The sequence below is a fragment of the Dioscorea cayenensis genome, chromosome 4 (genome assembly GCF_009730915.1).
Source record: "Dioscorea cayenensis subsp. rotundata cultivar TDr96_F1 chromosome 4, TDr96_F1_v2_PseudoChromosome.rev07_lg8_w22 25.fasta, whole genome shotgun sequence".
Classification (NCBI taxonomy): Eukaryota; Viridiplantae; Streptophyta; class Magnoliopsida; order Dioscoreales; family Dioscoreaceae; genus Dioscorea; species Dioscorea cayenensis.
The window spans coordinates 19,088,849-19,108,039 of record NC_052474.1 but is presented as its reverse complement, the minus strand read 5'-3'; the positions used below and the strand labels follow the sequence as shown (position 1 = coordinate 19,108,039).

Sequence of the window (19,191 nt, the reverse complement as noted above, 5' to 3'; positions counted from 1 at the left end):
GAAGCATATTACAAATTCTTAGGATTCAATGGAGGACAAGATTCCCAACCGGTTCCCATGAGCTTGCCCATTAGTGACGTGGATACTCAAGAATCCGAATTGGACTCCGACAGAATTGTGGATGTCAATGAAATTGTTGTTGATAATAGGAGTCAACTTGTTGAATTATATGATAGTTATTGTATTAGATATAGCCATATAGTTCCACAAGTTGCACAAGAGGCAGTAGGAAAATCTAGCAGTGGTGAAGGAGAATCATTCCGGCAGAGGCAAGCAAAGAAGAAACCAAGGGGATCACAATATACAGAGCTCGACTTGTATTTAAACACTACCTTCCGGTTCTCAGAAGAAATCAATACAGATATGACTTTCAACGTCCTCAACTAGTGGCAAGGTAATGAAAATCCGTACCCCATTCTTTCACTAATGGTAAAAGATATTTTTGCGTGTCCTATGTCTACAGTAGCTTGCGAGCAGACTTTTAGCGCAGGTGGAAACATGATGGATTCGACACGTTCATAATTGACCCCACAAAATATTGAATTTCAAGTTTGCACGGATGACTAGAAATGTGCTTAAGTTCGGCAACAAGAAGCAGAACAAGGAAGTACAGATGCTAGTGATTTCTTCTACACATATAACATGATGAGCACACCTGGCTCGACTACAACAGTCATTGAGTCCGACCAAGACCTAGATGTTACCAATTAGGTAAGTGGGTGACTGATTACACTGTGTAACAGAACTACGTGGGCTTTGATTCCTCTCAAACCCATGAGGATACATAGGCAACTTGATTCGGCATGTAAACGAATTAAGTGCAAGCCATTTATTTTCAAATTTAGTGTAATTTAAAATTTTAGTGAAATTTAGTGTGATTCTTATTATTTGGAAACTTGTGGTCTTAATTAATTAATTTTTTTCCTAGAAAATTTTCTGAATTTTCAGAAAATTTTCTGTTTTTTTTTTTGCTATTTTTTCGGAATTTTTTGAATTTTTTTGAAAGTGGGCCAACTCGGGCTCTGCCCGAGCCCAACTCGCCGGGCCGATCGCCCGCCGGTCAACATGGAATCGGGGCCGCCTGTGCCCGGCTTCCTGTGACCCGGACCCACCGGGTCCGACGGGCCAACCCGGCCCGGAGGGTTCTACACCTAGCAAGGCCGGGTCCGAAGTCGATGGGCCGGTGAATCAGACCTAGTGGGTCAGGCCCGTCGGACCCAGTTAACCGATCCATGCCCACCTCTAGTGCTACATTTTCTTTGAAGAGTAAACCAGACTCCATGAACACTTTCACGAAACCACATTATCAAATCTAAATTTCTACGCATACACGACTTCGCTAATGATTTTCAAGGACAAGCATAGGAAATAAAAAACAATACTTTTTTTTCTTTTCTTTTTCATAGACTTGTATTGTTGGCATCCATGTCTTTGAAAAGAACCATAACAGTGACAGGTGTACGCGACTTCTTCTACAGCCTAATCAATGACAACGGTTGATTTTTATAATTAAACCAAAAGATTTTTTATTTTACAAAATTAAATGAAAAAATAGATAAAAGTAAAGAAATAACTAATACTTTATAAAAATTTTATAGTTAATTTTTGATAAAATTAAAGATATACAAACAAATATTATTTTTATAAAATATATAAATAATATTTTATTTTTGCATGAAAATACCTGCATAACTCTCATATAAAATCGCAACAACAACATCATTATAATAATGATAATAACTAGTAACGATAGTAAAAAAATTTAAAAATAAAAACATTAATAATAAAATCATAAAAACTCTAAAATCTAATATTTACTAGTAATTATGTAATTTTTTAGTAGGGTAAAATAAATTTAGAATAGATATTTGTTAAATGCTCTCCGCCCCCAACTTTGCAAGAAAAAACCAGCACCGCCCTTGTTTCTAGAAAAACTGCTAAACAAATCACAGTAAAAACTGTAGGAGAAAATTGTAGGGTAAGGTGAAATTTGCCATTTCTATTTATTTGATATATCTGGTTAAAAATTATGGGCAAAAACTACATGAGGAAACCGTCTGGGATTGTGAGACTTACCATCTTTATTTGTTATATCACATGGGGTAGTGGGTAAGAAAATTTTGTAAAGGCCTTCTAAATAATACATAATTTGTATACACACCTTTAAAAATTTCAAATTTATAGATATACTTCGAGTGGTTAAAAGTCCAATTCTATTTTTAAAAATATTGCTTTACTCTCAAAAAATTTTTATTTTGTGAATCTCGATATCCTAAGTTTGGAATACAAGGAGGAACAAGTGATACTATGATGGTATTATTATTATTATTATTATTATTATTATTATTATTATTATTATTATTAAATTTTTAACTAATTTTTTATCACAAAGGTATATAACATAAACAAAAAGTATTTTTTTTTTTTTAGTTTTTTATTGCGATGTAAATATGCACTTCACAAGGTGTACATATGCAAAATTTCTATATTATTTAAAGTTAAAAAAATTATAAATTCAAAGAAATTATGATAAGAATGTATGTGTTATAAATTTGGTTTAAATTTTCTAAAATTCATTGAATACGAAAGTTTCCTTCTTTCTTGTTTGAGGAGAAGGAGTGTGTCTTTTAAGTGAAAATCTACTAATGGCATGAATTAGATAAAGGTCACAACACTTGCAAGTAACATGGGGAAAGAAACCAGTTTTTGGAGATTTATTTATTATTTTTTAAAATAATTAGGCTAATTGATTAAACGTCAATTGATAGGCATGCCCAGCAACTCACCAAGAGTCTATTAAACCCAAATATAGATATGAGAAGTGTAATCCCATAAACAGCCAAACTTATATATTCAAACCAAACTTATATATTAATTAATTAATATATCAGTGAAAATAATAAACTAACAGATTTTACTTAGGGGCCGTTTGGTTGGATGTAATTCTAAATGCAGTGGATTTCTAATTACAATGTAATTAGAAATACTTGATTTTCAAAATACAGTGCAGTCAAATTTTGTGTTTGGTTAGATGTAACTGAAATTACTGTATTATAAAATTTTATGTTTGTTTGAAAGGATTTGTAAATCTATAATTGGAAAATGCATGTATATATGTGTGTATATATACATATATGTATATATGTATATGAGTATATATATGTATAAATATATATATATATGTGTATATATACATATATATATGAGTATATATATATTTGTATAAGTACATGTATATATGTGTGTGTATATATGTATATACATATATGTATATAAATATATATCGGTATAAGTACATGTATATGTATGTATATATATATATGTATATACCTATACATATATAAGTATATATATAGTTGTATAAGTATATGTATATACATATACATATATGTATACAAGTATATATATATATGTATAAGTATATGTATACATATATGTATGTGCATATATACATATACATATATGGGTATATATATGTATATGTGTAAAAATATGTATATGAGTATATATGTGTGTGTGTGTACGTATATGAATATATATGTATGTGTATATATCTGTATAAGTATATGTATATGAGTATGTATATGTATATGTGTAAAAGTACCTGTATATGTTTATATAAATATATAAATGTATATGTATGTGTATGTATGCATGTATGTATATATATACATTGGTTTTTATCTCAGGGATTTGGTTTCGCCCGATTTGGGCGTAAAAGCCAAAATCTATCAAAAAGCTATTGTGATGTAATCCCGATTACATCGAGATTCTGCAAATCTGTCTCAAAACAAACAGATGAATTTCAGTAAAAGTAAAGTATTTGGTTTTCATGTATAAAACCAAAATACACCCTAAACTAAACACCCTTAATTTGAAAACCATTAAAAAATTCTACTTTAAGTAACTAGTATATGAATCAGCGAAATCGATCGATTGAGACTCATTAGAAATACTAAAACTTCTAACATACAAAGCTTTTTTCACTTACCTTTAGACCCATCGGTCACACACTTTTCTACATTTAATGAACACGTGTCATCACAGGAATGGAAGCCCATTCATTTTTTTCCTTATTTTCTTTGAAGAGTAGGCTACACTCCATTGTAAACGGTCTCACATGTTCATTCTAAGTATACATCATTGATTATTCGGCTTTTATTTATTTATTTATTTATTATTTGTGTTTTAAATGATTTCTTGCAAGGAAAAGCATGAAAAATAAAAGAATACCTTTTCTTTCTTTTTCTGTTTTTCATTGATCTGTAGTGTTGGTTCCATCTATTTGGAAAGCACCGACAGATGAATGCCACTTCTTCCGCAACCCAATCAATAACCAACTATTTATTTATTTATTTATTTTATTTTTTTATTAGAAAAAAACTTATAATTTTTCATTTTGATTTGTTAAAAAAATTAACTTACAAAAATTTTTATTAAAAAAATATTAATTAATTTTTTTCTTTTTAATTTTTTACTAGAATAAATGAAAAGAACATACTAAAATAAAAAATAGTTCATCTTTTGTGAAAATTTTATAATTCATTTTTTTACTAAACACATATATAATTTTTTTATAGGAGTTTGAATACCTATTTTTTTCTATTTTTGCATGAAAAATTTATAAAAATTTAAATAAACTTTTGCCTTGAGTGGTAGTGCAGGTAACTCACATACTGAAAGTTGAGAGTACCGGTTTGATTTTTTTTTTTTTTAATTTCAAAAACCGACTAAAGGATTTTGAGTATGTATATAGAGTGATTTGTCAATATAATAATAATAATAATAATAATAATAATAATAATAATAATAAAAAACAACCACAGAAATTACATGAATGCCATTCATTGAAAAATCACCACCCCCTCCCCCACCCAACCAACCCACCTACTGACCAGTGACCACCACCACACAAACAACATGCAATAACATCAATCATGTCCACACCTCTTGAGTCTTCCCTCACCAACAAAAACTTCCAAAACCTCCTCCTTCCCCTACTTTTACATCAGTCTCCACCAACCCCACCACCACCTTCTTCAAATATAAACTCCCTTCCTTCACCTTCATTAATGTCCTTGCTCACATCCACACATACATCCACACAAAGCTAAGCCATCCTCAACTTCTCCATTAATGGCTAAACCTCTCCCTCTCCTCCTCCTCTTCCTCCTCTTCCTTACCATCACCACCACCACCACCTCATCATCATCATCATCTTCATCAGAGAAACTCAAAAGAATGAAAAAGAAAAAGATAACACACTTTACAGTGTACTGGCATGACATAATGAGCGGCCCCAACCCATCCGGTGCCATGGTAGCCCAAGCTCCGACCACCAAAACCTCCACCACCGGCTTCGGCCTCGTCCGCATCATCGACAACCCTCTCACCAAAGGCCCAACCATGTCCTCCGACCTCGTCGGCCGTGCTCAGGGCTTTTATGCTTCCACTTCTATGGAGTATGTTGGGCTCATGATGGCCATGAACTTTGCTTTCACTTCTGGTAAGTATAATGGCAGCACTGTCACTATTCTTGGCCGGAATGAGGTCTTCACTGAAGTCCGTGAGATGCCGGTCATCGGCGGTAGTGGCCTTTTCCGGTGGGCTCAGGGTTATGCTCAGGCCAGGACTAGCATGCTTAATATGACTACTGGTGATGCTGTTGTCAAGTATGATGTGCATGTAATGCATTATTAATTGACTTCATTTTAATAATTTAATCTTAATTTGTGGGTTTTTTTTCTTTTTTTAATTTATTTAATTATCATGTATGTTTTACTTGTTTGAGTAGAGTGTTTAGTGTTGGCTCATTGATTATGGCATGGGGCCATATAAAATAATGATCTTGTCCTTGTTTTTTTTCTTTGTTGTTTTGGGATGTGAATCATTGCTTTATTTGATGCTTTACCTTTTCTTTAATTTGCTTTTATTTTAGATAATGAAACCACATATAAAAATATATATATATATAATTATAATGGTGGGTGCACTAAATGCATTTGATGTTCTTTTGCTCATGGCATAAAATATTAAAATGTGGGCGCTTTTGCTTGCATTGTCTAGAAATGGCAATGGCTAATGCACTCCACTGATTATTTTTGTTTATTTATTTATTTATTTATATACCTTTGTGCCTCTCTCTCCTTGAAATTTAAGAAGAGAAATTAAGACCCAATTGTTATTTTTATAAATATATATTTTTTAAAATAAACAAATTATTCAAGTGTGCACAATGTCATTCGTTCGTGACATTTGTATTTTCATTTTACATGAGTTGAAGTTAAAATGCATACACAAATTAATATCTTACACAAAAAATTTTGTACCAAAATATAATTTATAAATTAATTTTTATTCATAATATATAAGTTAATAAAAAGTTTCCTAAGATTATGAGGATATACACTCAATTTTTTTTTCTCTAAATATAAACAATTAGACTTTATATATTTTTTGATATTCCATCAATGTATATCAGTAAGGGATTGTACTATGGTTGTCTATAAATAAAATTACATGTAAGTAAAGTTACAGTGCAAGTGAAAATGCTGTATTTTAACTTACATCACAGTTGTTTGGTTTGCTATAATTTGAAATGATGTATTTGTTTTTTATTTATTTGGTTTGATGTAAGTTAAGGGGTATAATTACCATGTAAGTGAAGTGGTAAGATTATTACATATTGTTAAGACTAGTTATTTAATATTATTTATAAATGTTTAAATTATATACTAACATTCAATTTTATCTTTAAAAATTATTAATTACTTTAACTTTCATTATTTAAGGTTAATATTAATTTTAAAAATTAATTAATTCAGTGTTAATACTAATATTAATTACTTTAACTCTCATTAATTAATTTAACTCTCCATCCTTTAGCTTAATATCAAATATATCTGATTATATTCTTTATTACTAATATTGTTATTAATACTACTATTCTTGCTGTGATTATTGTTTTCCTTGTTATTATCATCTATACATATTGTTAGTGCAACCGCACTATAATTGGCATAATTTGACTCTAAGACAAGATGACGTGGCATAATTGATGACATGGCAAGGCACGATGACATGGCAAGGAGTCTTGATTTGGAGGCAAATATTTTTGAAAGATCTTGGTGGAGTTATTTTTTTGGCAATGTATTACAACTTGAAAAACAAGATCATATAAAGAGCCATATTTAGGGTGATTTGATTGAAGACTAAATATGGATGGAGCTTAATTGAAGAAAATACCTATCAATGGTATGATTGAAGACTATTGAGTGTTTATCTAAAACCACAAACCACATCTAGGGAACTAACACATATATTTGAAGTAGATGTATAATCTGGCTTGAAAGCATTTCAAGGAATAATTATGATTTTTTAAAAAAATATTATTGCGCTTTAACTTGAATATTTGTTTGAATTAATTATGAAAATTAGTAATCTAAAAAGTTTAATTATTTTTTTATTAATTTTTACATTAAATATTCCATAAGAATTTTTCAAAACCAATTATAGTGATTGAAAAATATTTGTTATGTGATAAATGTATGCCTATAGGGAGTTATCAAATTATAAATTTTTTTAGTCATTTTGCATGTCATAATTGAAACCCGCCATTTATCTTGGATTATATCTAAGTAAATTAGAAAAAATTAAAGATATTAAAATATAGAATATAATTAAATGATGAAAGATATTGAAACTCTAGAAACTAGATGTATTTTTAAAATATGATCATTGATTTAATTTTTTTTAATGAGCTATAGAAGAGGTTGTAATATCGATTAATGTGTAATCAAATTTTCTTCACCTTTTCATTTCTATTCTATTTTTTATTTTTATTTTTTGAATAGTTCTTCTGTTGACTATTATTTCATTTGCATTTGCTTTATTTATTCTCTTAAAAACTCTCTGCATGATTTTATAATTTCATTAATTAAACTATTTTATTTCAAATTATGTCTATATGTAATATTGCCTTAAATCCATCAAAATTGTAAAGAAAAAAGAAAAAAAAAACGAAGCGAAGCAAGGGAATTTGCCTAGCTATTATTAATAATGATGTTAATATCAAATTCAAGTTAGAATTCTATCTATGACAAAATTTATGCAGTTGGAAAAAAATTATTATTAAAAATAAAAAAAATATTAAAAAGATGAAAAACCTTATTCCTCAAATTAGTATAAGCTAATACTGCTCAAAAGATGGGTTTATTTACTCTTGAAAATAAAGTCTCTTATTTTAAAAAAAGAAAAAAACATTATCCCTTGCTTATCCATTAGTTAGTCAATATTTTGAGAAAGAATGGTTTTCTCTTTCTTAACCTTTGTTGCAAAATAATAACATAAGCAAAGAGATCATGCTTTTTAAATTACAAATTGATTGCCTTGAACATTCTCCCAAGTAATAGCTACCTAAAAAATTATTGGAACCCCAAAATACAGAAAAAGAAATATATAGGGCTCATGAAGAGAAAACTCATGAAGAATTATTGTTCCTCCCACATACTACATTAAACATTATAAATGCCAGCAGCTCCACCCTAGCAAAGCCATTTCTCACTTCCTTTGTTCATGTTCCATCTTAAGAAGAAGAAGAATGTGAGGAAGGAGCTACAGATCTGGAGCTTAGGGCTTGGGAGAAGAAGCGGATGGAGTCAAAGTTTGGTGAGAGGAAGGCGGAGATGATGGGATCAAAGGTGAAGGAGTCGGAGGTGGTGGCGTTGATGGAGATGATGGCAAGGTCGTGGGTGGTGGCGTTGATGGATGCTGTTGATGGAGAGTTGTTGGAAAAAGTTGAAGGGGTGATGGTAACCCTTTGTTTTGCTACATTTCCACTTATAGCCAAATTGGTTGTAAGTCAAAATATAGTAAAACACTATCATGATGTAATTATTTTTACATGTAAGTGATGTTTTACAGTCAACCAAACACACTTTTATATGTAAAACAACTTACATCATAGCCATTTACACCTATTTACATGCAACCAAACAGCCTTAAGTGTTAAAGCTTTTAGAATTTAATTTAAATCTATTTGATTGGATACGAATTTCAAGTTTTCAAAATATATAATCTACTTGGCTATACTTCATAACTCTCTTTCTTTGTCTATAAATATATATTATTTATATATTGTTTCTCGTTAAATTGTGCATATGAAAATTTGATTTTTATACTATCTTGGTATAATATTCAAACTAAGACCGAGCTTAAAAAGGTCCTAAAATACTTTCTTTAGAGTCAAGTAGCCCTTCTTTGAGAGTGGCTCAATGAGATCCGACCGGGAAGTGCTCCCCCGGCGCAGGCCTACCACGCTTTGCGCAGCAATATAATAAAAAAATAAAATTTTAAAAAACTTTAGTTTCATATATATATATATATATTTTAAATATGTTAAGGACTGAATTAATTAAATTTCCTTCCATAGGAGAGGAAAAGAAATGTTAATATTTTAAATATGTTAAGGACTGAATTAATTAAAGTTGTATTAATTATTGCAGGATTGACACAAGACTTTGACTTATGACATAAATGGCCAAATATTTCAAACTCACAGACCCCATTGGGTCTATATATTTAATTCTAGTGCTTTGACTTCGATGTCATGCATGATGCCTTTCCTACCTAATTTATTCTCTATACTCTCATTGGATCAATGGCTATATATTTATATATATAACTTTATATTCGGTACTTTAATATATAAATAGCTATGTTCATAGACATGATTCCATTTGAGTATAATTTTTAACCAAATTGAATTAATCAAGTTAAATATTTCCTAACTCAAAGCTAACTAAATTTTTTTTTTTTTTGAAATAAATAACTAAATTTTTTAAGAAGACTAGCTAGATTGAATAGAAAATAATTTAGTTATATTCGGGCTTTTATTTGTTTGAGATGAGATAGATTATTTATAATTAAAAAATTCTTATTTTTATTTAAAAATAAAAATTAAGGTATTTGATAATTTAGTTTTTTTATTTTTGATGGAGGTTGTGAGTTCATATTTTTATAAACTTTTGTTTGATTTTTATTTAATTTTTTTAAAAGATTTGAAATTTATTTTTGAATTGAGCCAATTGGAATAAGAAAGGGACCAAATTGTTAAATATTTTTCAATTCAGTTTGATTCATTGATTTTATTGAGTTAGTTCAACAACCTTATTTATTAGACACTCTAGATGAAACGCTTTTGGTCTCCAACTAATTAATGAATTGAAAAGCATTTTTAGACTAGCTATGGAAATCTTCTTTCTTCTTATTTTTTTGGATTATTCTTCAGTCAATGTAGCTTAATTAATTTAATTAGTCAATGATCATCTTAAAAAGCACGTTGAGAGTGATTAAAAGAAAATAAAACATAATAGCTAGGACTAAGATGAGTGACTTAGCCGCATAATATTGATTATTCGATCTATATATGTATATATATATATCAAAGTTTTTTGTATAAAAAGTATACATCGAGCATGCCACTGGTAGCTCATTGGCATTGTCATAATGCAATGATGGACAAGATGCATTGTCGAATCTCTACACCAAATACTAAATAGTGTTACAGTGATGCAGTAACAATATTGTTCATTGGTGTTACTTCTCTCTCTTTTTATTTTTATTTCTCTCTTCTCTAGATTTTTATTTTTATTTTTTAAAAATCTCTCTCTAGGGTTTTTATTTTTATTTAAATTTTTTTTAACAAATTAATTCCTATCCTCTAAAACATAATATTTTTTTAAAAAATATTTACAAAAAATTATTAATTTGATCTATTAATATTTTATAAATTACTTAATGAATTACTTTATACAGTATATATTTCTTTTATAAAAATATATGTTTTAGTTTTTGATTTTTACAAATTAGTTTATATAATATATAAAAATTATATTTTTATCAGAGTTTTTATAAAAAAAAATGATTATTTAACATCTGATTTTTATAAACTAAACTGTAAATTAACATATAAATAATTTTTTTAAAAATGTAAAATTTTATTAATTAATTTTTTTTTTTGCAAATCGCCCCGTACCTTAAAATTTTTAGCTCCGCCATTGTTCAAATGGATCTAATGGATCCCTTGTAAGAGCCATTTGTCACCGATGAACACCTCTATAACCTTTTTCTCTCTCTTTCTCTGTGTTTTTATTTTTATTTTTTTCCCTCTTTGTCTTTCTCTAGATTTTTATTTTTATTTTTTGAAAATCTCTATCTCTCAGGGGTTTTATTTAGTGGAAATTGTCAAAAAAACCTCATAAATTTGCAATATTGCCAAAAACACACCCTTAATTTAGAAATCCCTAAAAACCCCTTCTTTTTAAACTCATAAGCTCCAATGATTTATATATTAATTTTAGCGGTTGTCAATTTATATATTCATTCTAAAGTGTTGCCCACACACCTTGAAAACTTGTGCACTATTTTATTTTATTTTTCTCTGCACTTCAAATATTCATTGGAACCAACACTCCATCTAATGAATTGAAAAGCATTTTTGGACGAACTCTTGAATCTTCTTTCTAGGGATGGCAACGGGTCAGGTCGGGTGCGGGTATTACCATACCTATACCCGTACCCGATACCCCACTAATATACCCGAACCCGAACCCGAACCCGACGGGTTTTAAAAACCCAAACCCACACCCGCACCCGACGGGTAATCGGGTACCCGCGGGTATACCCGCCCCCGCCCCAATATTAAAAAAATTAATAAAAAATATATTATTTTTATAAAAAAAATAACTTAAAAGTAATTATAATTTTTTATAAAATAAAATAAAATAAAATTATTATATAATTACAAGACCAAACAAAGAGAAAAAATAAAAAACCCTAAATTGTTAAGTTGTAGAACATATGAGTATATATATATATATATATTATATAAATATTTTAGTAATTTTAATTTCGGGTCAGGTACGGGTTCGGGTTCGGGTACGGGTCGGGTATTAGAATTCCCATACCCGCACCCGCACCCGTTTCATACAAGTTGGGTTTTACCCGAACCCGACTCGAAACCCGGTCAAATCAGGTTTTACCCGTCAAACTCGGATCGGGTTGGGTCGGGTTGGGTTGGGTATGGGTATTATTGCCATCCTTACTTCTTTCATCTTTGTTGATAGTTCTTCACTCAATATAGTTATATTAATTCTCGGATCAACCTAAAATGTACGTTGAGAGTGATTAAAAGAAAATAAATTAAAGATGATAGTACTAACATGAGTGGCTTCCCATAATGATTATTTGATCAAACTTTTCAATATATATAGAAATTTTTTTATAATTATCTATGTAATGATGAACATTAAGGTTTCTTGAAAAAGAGCAAAAGAATAAATTCTGATGATGATGAACATCTAATTACCAAGAAAAAAATGAAAGCAAATTTGGTCGGGAGAAAGACATGCTTGTGGTTCTCTTCCAAGAATAAATAAAGAGGTGACCAACCAAGGAATTTTCTATATAGATTAGAGTAGAGCATGATCAAAATTATATTTATATATAAATTTTATTTATGGTAATGATTCTGTTTAATCTTTAAAATAAATTAGAAGTTTATGATTCTCTCACTCTTAATTAATCATTCTCTGACTATATAAATTCATATGGATCTAACTAATGATATACCTCAAGCACAAAAATCATTTAAATCATTATAATTTTCACAAACACTTTTAAAAATAATCTCGATGAGTTTTTGGGCCAATTTTTATAATGGGCCGGCCGCCTATCTGACAAATTAAAAGGCTTAGATATGTTATCTATAAATATAAATCAACAAAGGAGATGTTGCAATACTTCAAATGTGATCTATTTGATTATAAATTTAACTTTATTTTCCCTTCATAACTATGATTCAAAAAATTAAGTGACATGAAGTATATTACAAACCCTAATTATCCAATTAACTAAGTTCTTTGTTTTTGCTAACTTCTCACTTTCTTCCCTAAACCCTACCCTAATCCTAACCCTAACCCTAGCCCCAATCCCATTGATTGCACACACAGACACACACTTACACACAAGTGCGGTGTTTCTGATAATAACTTCACTCTCTTCGCCAAACCCTAACCCTAAACCCTAAAATCCTAGCTAAGAAAAAAAAAAAAGGTAACTTCATTCATTAAGAAAGAATCACTAAATTATTGGAAATACCCCTAACTTTTGATCATGTCTTTCCCCAATGAAAAATCCAAGTGTCAATCTCTTCACCAACCAAATTGGATACCCTACACCTGTTAACACGCAGTTAAGTAAAATTAGGGCACTTAGTTGATAAAGCATAGAAACCCTTAGCTAGTGCTCCACCAATCACTCCAATTATATTGACCTCAAAAGAAAGCAATGACCTATATAGGTAACCCAAAAACCTACATATATACTCATTAATCATCATACACTTGTGCTTTAATAAACAAGTTCAAGTATCAAGCATGAATAAAGGATAAGGAGACAAAAATTAGGCATGTCACCTCACAAAGACAAGATAAAAGAAGTTTAATGCTATTATTAGGTGTTGAATCCCCAAGGGACAAGCATGTTTTAGTTGTGGCTTTTCAGCCTTTGAGGTCTGAAAAACTAAAGTGATGAGTCTCCTAAAGAGTGAAGAAGGGAGATGGTATAGGACTAAGGGGTTGGATCCAACTCAACTAAGTCCCCATTGACAAGATAGATATGATCTCAAATAACATCCACTAACTCACAAAGACATATGTGTTCATATAATATGCTCAACTTCATTCAAAATATATATATGACACTTGTTCCCTCTCTTAGTTTCCACGTCATCACTTTTGTTCGTTGTGTTTATTCTTTCAATACAACTTAGTGGAACAAAAATAATGCATGCAATATCATAACACATCTCAAAAGTTTAACAAAGTAAAACTTGGGAAAAAAAAGAAAGGAAAAAAAATTGGTGAGTTGAATTATGTATGGCTTTTTTTTTGCTTGACCTAGAAAGCTAATATTATATATCATGCATGCATTTGTGCTTCCTTTATAATGGCATGGGCACACACTATCAACATGTACTAGTACTCCTCCTTTAAGATCAAAAGTTAAGCATAGTTATTGACTAACCATATAGCACAAGTGGAATGACCTTATTTGACCCAAATTCCAATATATGGTACAAGTCAAACCATGCATAGTGCTACATTGAATGCTCACAATTATATATTTATATTTCTAGATATATATATGGGTCCCGTAGAAAGTTTTCAATCCTTGACTTTCATCTTAAAGATGTATAGTGGTGATGCCATTAATTAGGTCAGTGTAAGTCACTCTCAAAGTTGTTCAACTTCTTTATAACATGCATGCAACTGTTTAAGATACATTGAGAAAGAAACTAAAAGAATCTTGGAAAGATCTCAAAGGTGTGAGATTCATGAAGAGTTTCAATTTTTATACCAATCAAAAACTCAGACAAAAACATGAACTGTTTTAATGCAGTATGATCAAAGAAAGAAGATCTTGCTTTCCAAATGGAATATATATAATTAAACAAACTGTTAAGCCATGCATAACAGTTAGGAAGTTCATAACAAGATGATAACAAGCTCTTTGATTCTTCCATAGTTTGGTATGTTTTACTATTAATGTTAAACTAACCCTAACCCTAATATTTGAATGGATAATAGTGAACGAACATGAAGAATCAACAGCTGGGCAAGCCAAGCTTTTTAAAGTTAAGATTAAGATATCTCTTCATTCAAAAAGCACAAAAACATTGATAAAAGTTTTCAAAGGCAAGATATATGCATGACAAGTAATCCCTAAATGAAGAACAGGATGATATTCATGAACTCTTCTCATTGGGAATTATCATCGAAGTGCATGCCCTTAAATATTATTATTACATAGTTTATAGTTTTAGATAAACAAATAAATTAATAACAATACTTATTTATTTATTTATTTATTATTATTATTATTATTATTATTATTTATAGTTATTTTTTCTGCATTTCCAATGATATCTTACTTTATAATTTCTATCTTTATTCCGGGTTTTAATAGTGGGTCGCACGTTCCCGGCCTTACGGCATCGAAGGACACGTGTTGCACTGTTGTTGTTAGTGGGGATTGGGACCCACACTTTAGAAAAAGTCCCACGTGCGGTGGATGACGTGGCGGAGGAACAGATGAGCACGATACGCATCCCACGTGCGTTCTGTTTGCTTATCTTCATCCTTTTGTAGTGGTTTTTTTTTTTTTTTACTAATAAGACCTTAAAAAGTTTGATATTATTGATTGATATTTATGTTGACCCTTGTTCATGCACCCTTAGATGCATATGAGTTGTTAAATGACAGAGAGAGGACCAAAGATGTTCTTATACTTAAACCTAATACACAAAAGTGATTCTTTATTTAGTGCATGTACCTTCAGTACACAATGATATGCATTCTTTTCCCTTAATCTAATCATATTTGTTGAGTTTTAATTTTCTCTTTTTAGACAATCATGCCACATGTCACATTTCTGTTCATTAGCAACTACTCCCACATGCAACTAAAAGAGAATATATATATATATATATATATATGTTTATAGTTTTGCCATTGGACACTAAAAATTTTAATATGGGAAACAGTAACCCTTTGATGCTTCTCTAGGAGGCTAGGAGTACATATATATGCTTGAACTATAAGCTAAAACCATGCAATGTGATTTGTGTATGACTTCAAGGCAACCACATTTATACCATTTTATTGCGGTGTTTGACCACATGCATAGAATATTCGTATATATAGATATAAATTTCAGATCATGCATGGCAATATATTCTTGTGTGAGCCCTTGAAACTTGAAAGTTGAACCCTAGCTAACCATCATCTCCCTTTTAGGTCACAAAAGCAAAGCATGAAATATTGGGGTCCTTCTTTTCTTGATACCCCCACTCTCTAACGTTGCCACGTACCACATACCCTGTGGCCATTCATGGTTGATGTGTCATGCACCATGCACTCACTCCTCCCTCCCTCTTAAATACCCCCTCCTCCCTCCCCCTCTTCTCCTCTCTCATACTTGCATCTCAAACTCTCTCTCTCTCTCTCTCTCTCTCTCTCTCTATATATATATATATCTAGCTCGTTTCACGCCATCTATATATACATATAAACCTAGAGTGAAAGAATGACATCACTTGGTGAGGAAGGAGAACATGGTGGCAATGGAGATTCAACTCCATGCTTGCCTATAACTCTAAAGGTGATAGAGATATAACTAAAGTTCATCTTTACATTCTCTAGTTTTATTATTGTTATTTTTACGTGAATTCATGGTTTTCTTCTTTGCATGCAGTTCAAGGACATAAGTGTTCATGTGAAGCGTGGTGCCGGAGGCGGCGGTGGCGGTGGCGGTGGCAGTGGCGGTTTCAGACGTTTACTCGGCCAGAAGCCGGCGAGGAATGTGGAACAAGAGGAAAGAACCATATTGAATGGGATCACAGGCATGGTGTCACCTGGTGAGATGATGGCGATACTTGGACCTTCAGGGAGTGGAAAGTCAACGTTGCTTAGTGTTTTGGCGGGAAGGCTTCATGGTCGGCATGGTGGCACCGTTCTGGTCAACGGGAAGGAGATGACCAAGTCAGTGACTAGGCGAACGGGGTTTGTAACTCAAGACGACGTGCTTTACCCGCACTTGACCGTTCGTGAGACGCTGGTGTTCTGCGCGCTGTTGAGGTTGCCACGCACGGTGGCGCGCGCCGAGAAGGTGCGCGCTGCCGAGGCCGTCATGGTGGAGCTTGGTCTTGATAAGTGCGCTGACACAGTGATTGGCAACGCGTTTGTCCGGGGAGTCTCCGGCGGGGAGAGGAAGAGGGTGAGCATTGGCCATGAGATGCTGACACGGCCGAGCATGTTGTTGCTTGATGAGCCTACATCCGGGTTAGACGCCACGGCGGCGTACCGCCTTGTCGCCATGCTTGGAGGACTTGCTCGGCGAGGGAGAACGGTGGCCGCTTCTGTGCACCAACCGTCGAGTCGAGTGTTTCAGCTATTCGATAACGTGCTTCTGCTCAGCGAAGGTTCGTGTTTGTATTTCGGTCGTGCTAAAGACGCCGTTGGTTATTTCGAGTCCATTGGTTATGCTCCGAAGTTTTTGGTTAATCCAGCGGACTTCATGCTTGATCTTGCTAATGGTGAGTTAGTAGTGACTCTTGCATTGAATTATTATAAATTTATAATTTCTGGTACATATCTAATAGAGATCATGTATGCAGGGATTGCTCAAGTTGATTACCAAGGTGACGCTGAAAAGTCCAATGTGAAGCAAGCTCTGGTGTCGTCCTACAACCGAATTGTGGCTCCGAATGTTAGAAAATTGATTGAAGATGAAGAACATGGACATGCTGTGCATACAGGTAATTAATCAAACTAGTTCATGTTCAAGTTTGGAAACTAATTTCTCATATACTGAATTAAACATTACCTCTTATCAGTGAACCAGAGAGGGATGGAGAAGGAATTTAAAAACTATGCTAGCATTGGCTGGTTCAGTCAGTTCATGATTCTACTTCACCGAAGCCTAAAAGAAAGGCGATACGAATCTTTTAATTCGCTGAGAGTGTTTCAAGTTCTTGCGGCAGCATTGCTTGCAGGATCGATGTGGTGGAGATCGAACATTCATAATGTGCATGATAGATTAGGCCTACTCTTCTTCATGTCGATCTTTTGGGGCGTATTTCCATCCTTCAATGCCGTCTTTGTGTTCCCCCAAGATCGAGCAATCTTTATGAAGGAGCGGCGTTCTGGCATGTACACATTGTCTCCTTATTTCATGGCTCGATTGGCCGGAGATTTACCGATGGAGTTGCTCCTCCCTACTGTGTTTACCATAGTAGCATACTGGATGACAGGGCTCAGGCCAGACTTGGAAGCATTTGTGCTCACTCTGATTGTGATTCTAGGCTATGTACTTGTTGCACAAGGTCTCGGTCTTGCTCTTGGGGCCATAATCATGGATGCGAAGCAGGCATCGACGATGATTACTGTTATAATGCTCGCATTTCTTCTCACCGGCGGCTTTTACGTGCTGAATGTGCCTTTCTGCATGGCATGGTTGAAGTATGTTTCTTACACCTTCTATTGTTACAGGCTGCTTGTTGGAGTTCAGTATAGTGGCATGGAAACAGAGCACTTAGATCAAATTCACAAAGGCCGGGGATCGGTTGAACAGGAATTGGAGGGACCAGTGAGTGAGTCTATTTGCATTATTGTTATGGTCTCCATGTTCATCGGTTACAGGTTGATGGCTTATGCTGCTCTTCGGCGAGTCAAGGTCTGAAAGACACAGAGTTTGAGCTGTAAAGAGGTACTGGTGCAAAGGCCTTCATCAAAGGATGATACTGAGGGGCCTGATTGCAGCTATCCACTTGACCATATCAAAGAAGCATAATTGCAGATCATGTATGCAGAAAAAAGGAAGAGAAAATAGAAAAGCATCATCCTTAAGTTTTGTATTTTAATCGTCAATCTTCTCACTATTTAGCGCAACAAGAAATTTCTGTTCTATGTTTAATCGCTTTGGATGTTAAACATAGAGCATGAATTGCAATAGATTTCTTTCTTAATTTAGAGAAATTAATTGACATTATGAATTCACAAAAGTTGGCCAACATGTGCCTTGCCAACTTGATGTTAAAAGCTGTCAGCAACGGAAAGAAATTGACGATGATAAGATAAGCTCAAACCATGCATACACATAACAGTCCAAACTGCATGAACTTTATTAAAAGAATATGTAATATGAAAAAAGAAAAACAGAGAGCACCTGGAAAACTGCGGACTTTATTTTTTTAAGCAATCCACACTATTCAAATCTTCAACTGAGGATAAGTTCGAAGATGAGACAATCTCAATCTGAGTATAGGTTCAAAGACAATGATACAACACTATTCAATTGAGCTCTGTGTTTTGGCTTTAAAGACAGGATTCGATGAGCTTAATTATTTGAAAGACAATATATAATTGCAGAAAAATGGCAGTCTTCAGTAAGAGGAAGTAGTCAATTAATGTAAATTAGTAAGCATGACCATCTAATTCCATTGAGACATATACCTAACAAAAGATGGCCACAAACAATGTGAGAAACTTCCCACCAACTACAAAGTATGGAAACAAAGGTCTGCCAAATTAATTGTTCAATGGAACGTAGATTCAGTCCAAGACGACTCTA

At 32.4% G+C, this 19,191-nt stretch overlaps 2 protein-coding genes across 2 annotated transcripts; both read left to right on the top strand.

The window, feature by feature from the left end:
* Positions 1 to 4,963: 4,963 nt before the first annotated feature.
* Positions 4,964 to 5,865, top strand: LOC120259082 (dirigent protein 19-like). The gene has a single exon (XM_039266620.1). The coding sequence runs from the start codon at positions 5,137 to 5,139 to the stop codon at positions 5,698 to 5,700; it is 564 nt and encodes a 187-aa protein (XP_039122554.1). The 5' UTR covers positions 4,964 to 5,136; the 3' UTR covers positions 5,701 to 5,865.
* A 10,241-nt stretch (positions 5,866 to 16,106) lies between these two features.
* LOC120258002 (ABC transporter G family member 25) lies at positions 16,107 to 18,597 on the top strand. The gene is made up of 4 exons (XM_039265335.1): positions 16,107 to 16,221; positions 16,315 to 17,155; positions 17,237 to 17,377; positions 17,456 to 18,597. The coding sequence occupies exons 1-4, from the start codon at positions 16,147 to 16,149 to the stop codon at positions 18,298 to 18,300; spliced, it is 1,902 nt and encodes a 633-aa protein (XP_039121269.1). The 5' UTR covers positions 16,107 to 16,146; the 3' UTR covers positions 18,301 to 18,597.
* The last annotated feature ends 594 nt before the right edge of the window (positions 18,598 to 19,191 follow it).

Excerpts from the sequence above, each read along its gene's own strand:
- LOC120259082 (XM_039266620.1), top strand. The coding sequence starts at position 5,137 with ATGGCTAAACCTCTCCCTCTCCTCCTCCTCTTCCTCCTCTTCCTTACC.
- LOC120258002 (XM_039265335.1), top strand. The coding sequence starts at position 16,147 with ATGACATCACTTGGTGAGGAAGGAGAACATGGTGGCAATGGAGATTCA. Across the intron at positions 16,222-16,314 it reads GCTTGCCTATAACTCTAAAG|TTCAAGGACATAAGTGTTCA; the intron begins GTGATAGAGATA and ends CTTTGCATGCAG. Across the intron at positions 17,156-17,236 it reads CATGCTTGATCTTGCTAATG|GGATTGCTCAAGTTGATTAC; the intron begins GTGAGTTAGTAG and ends TCATGTATGCAG.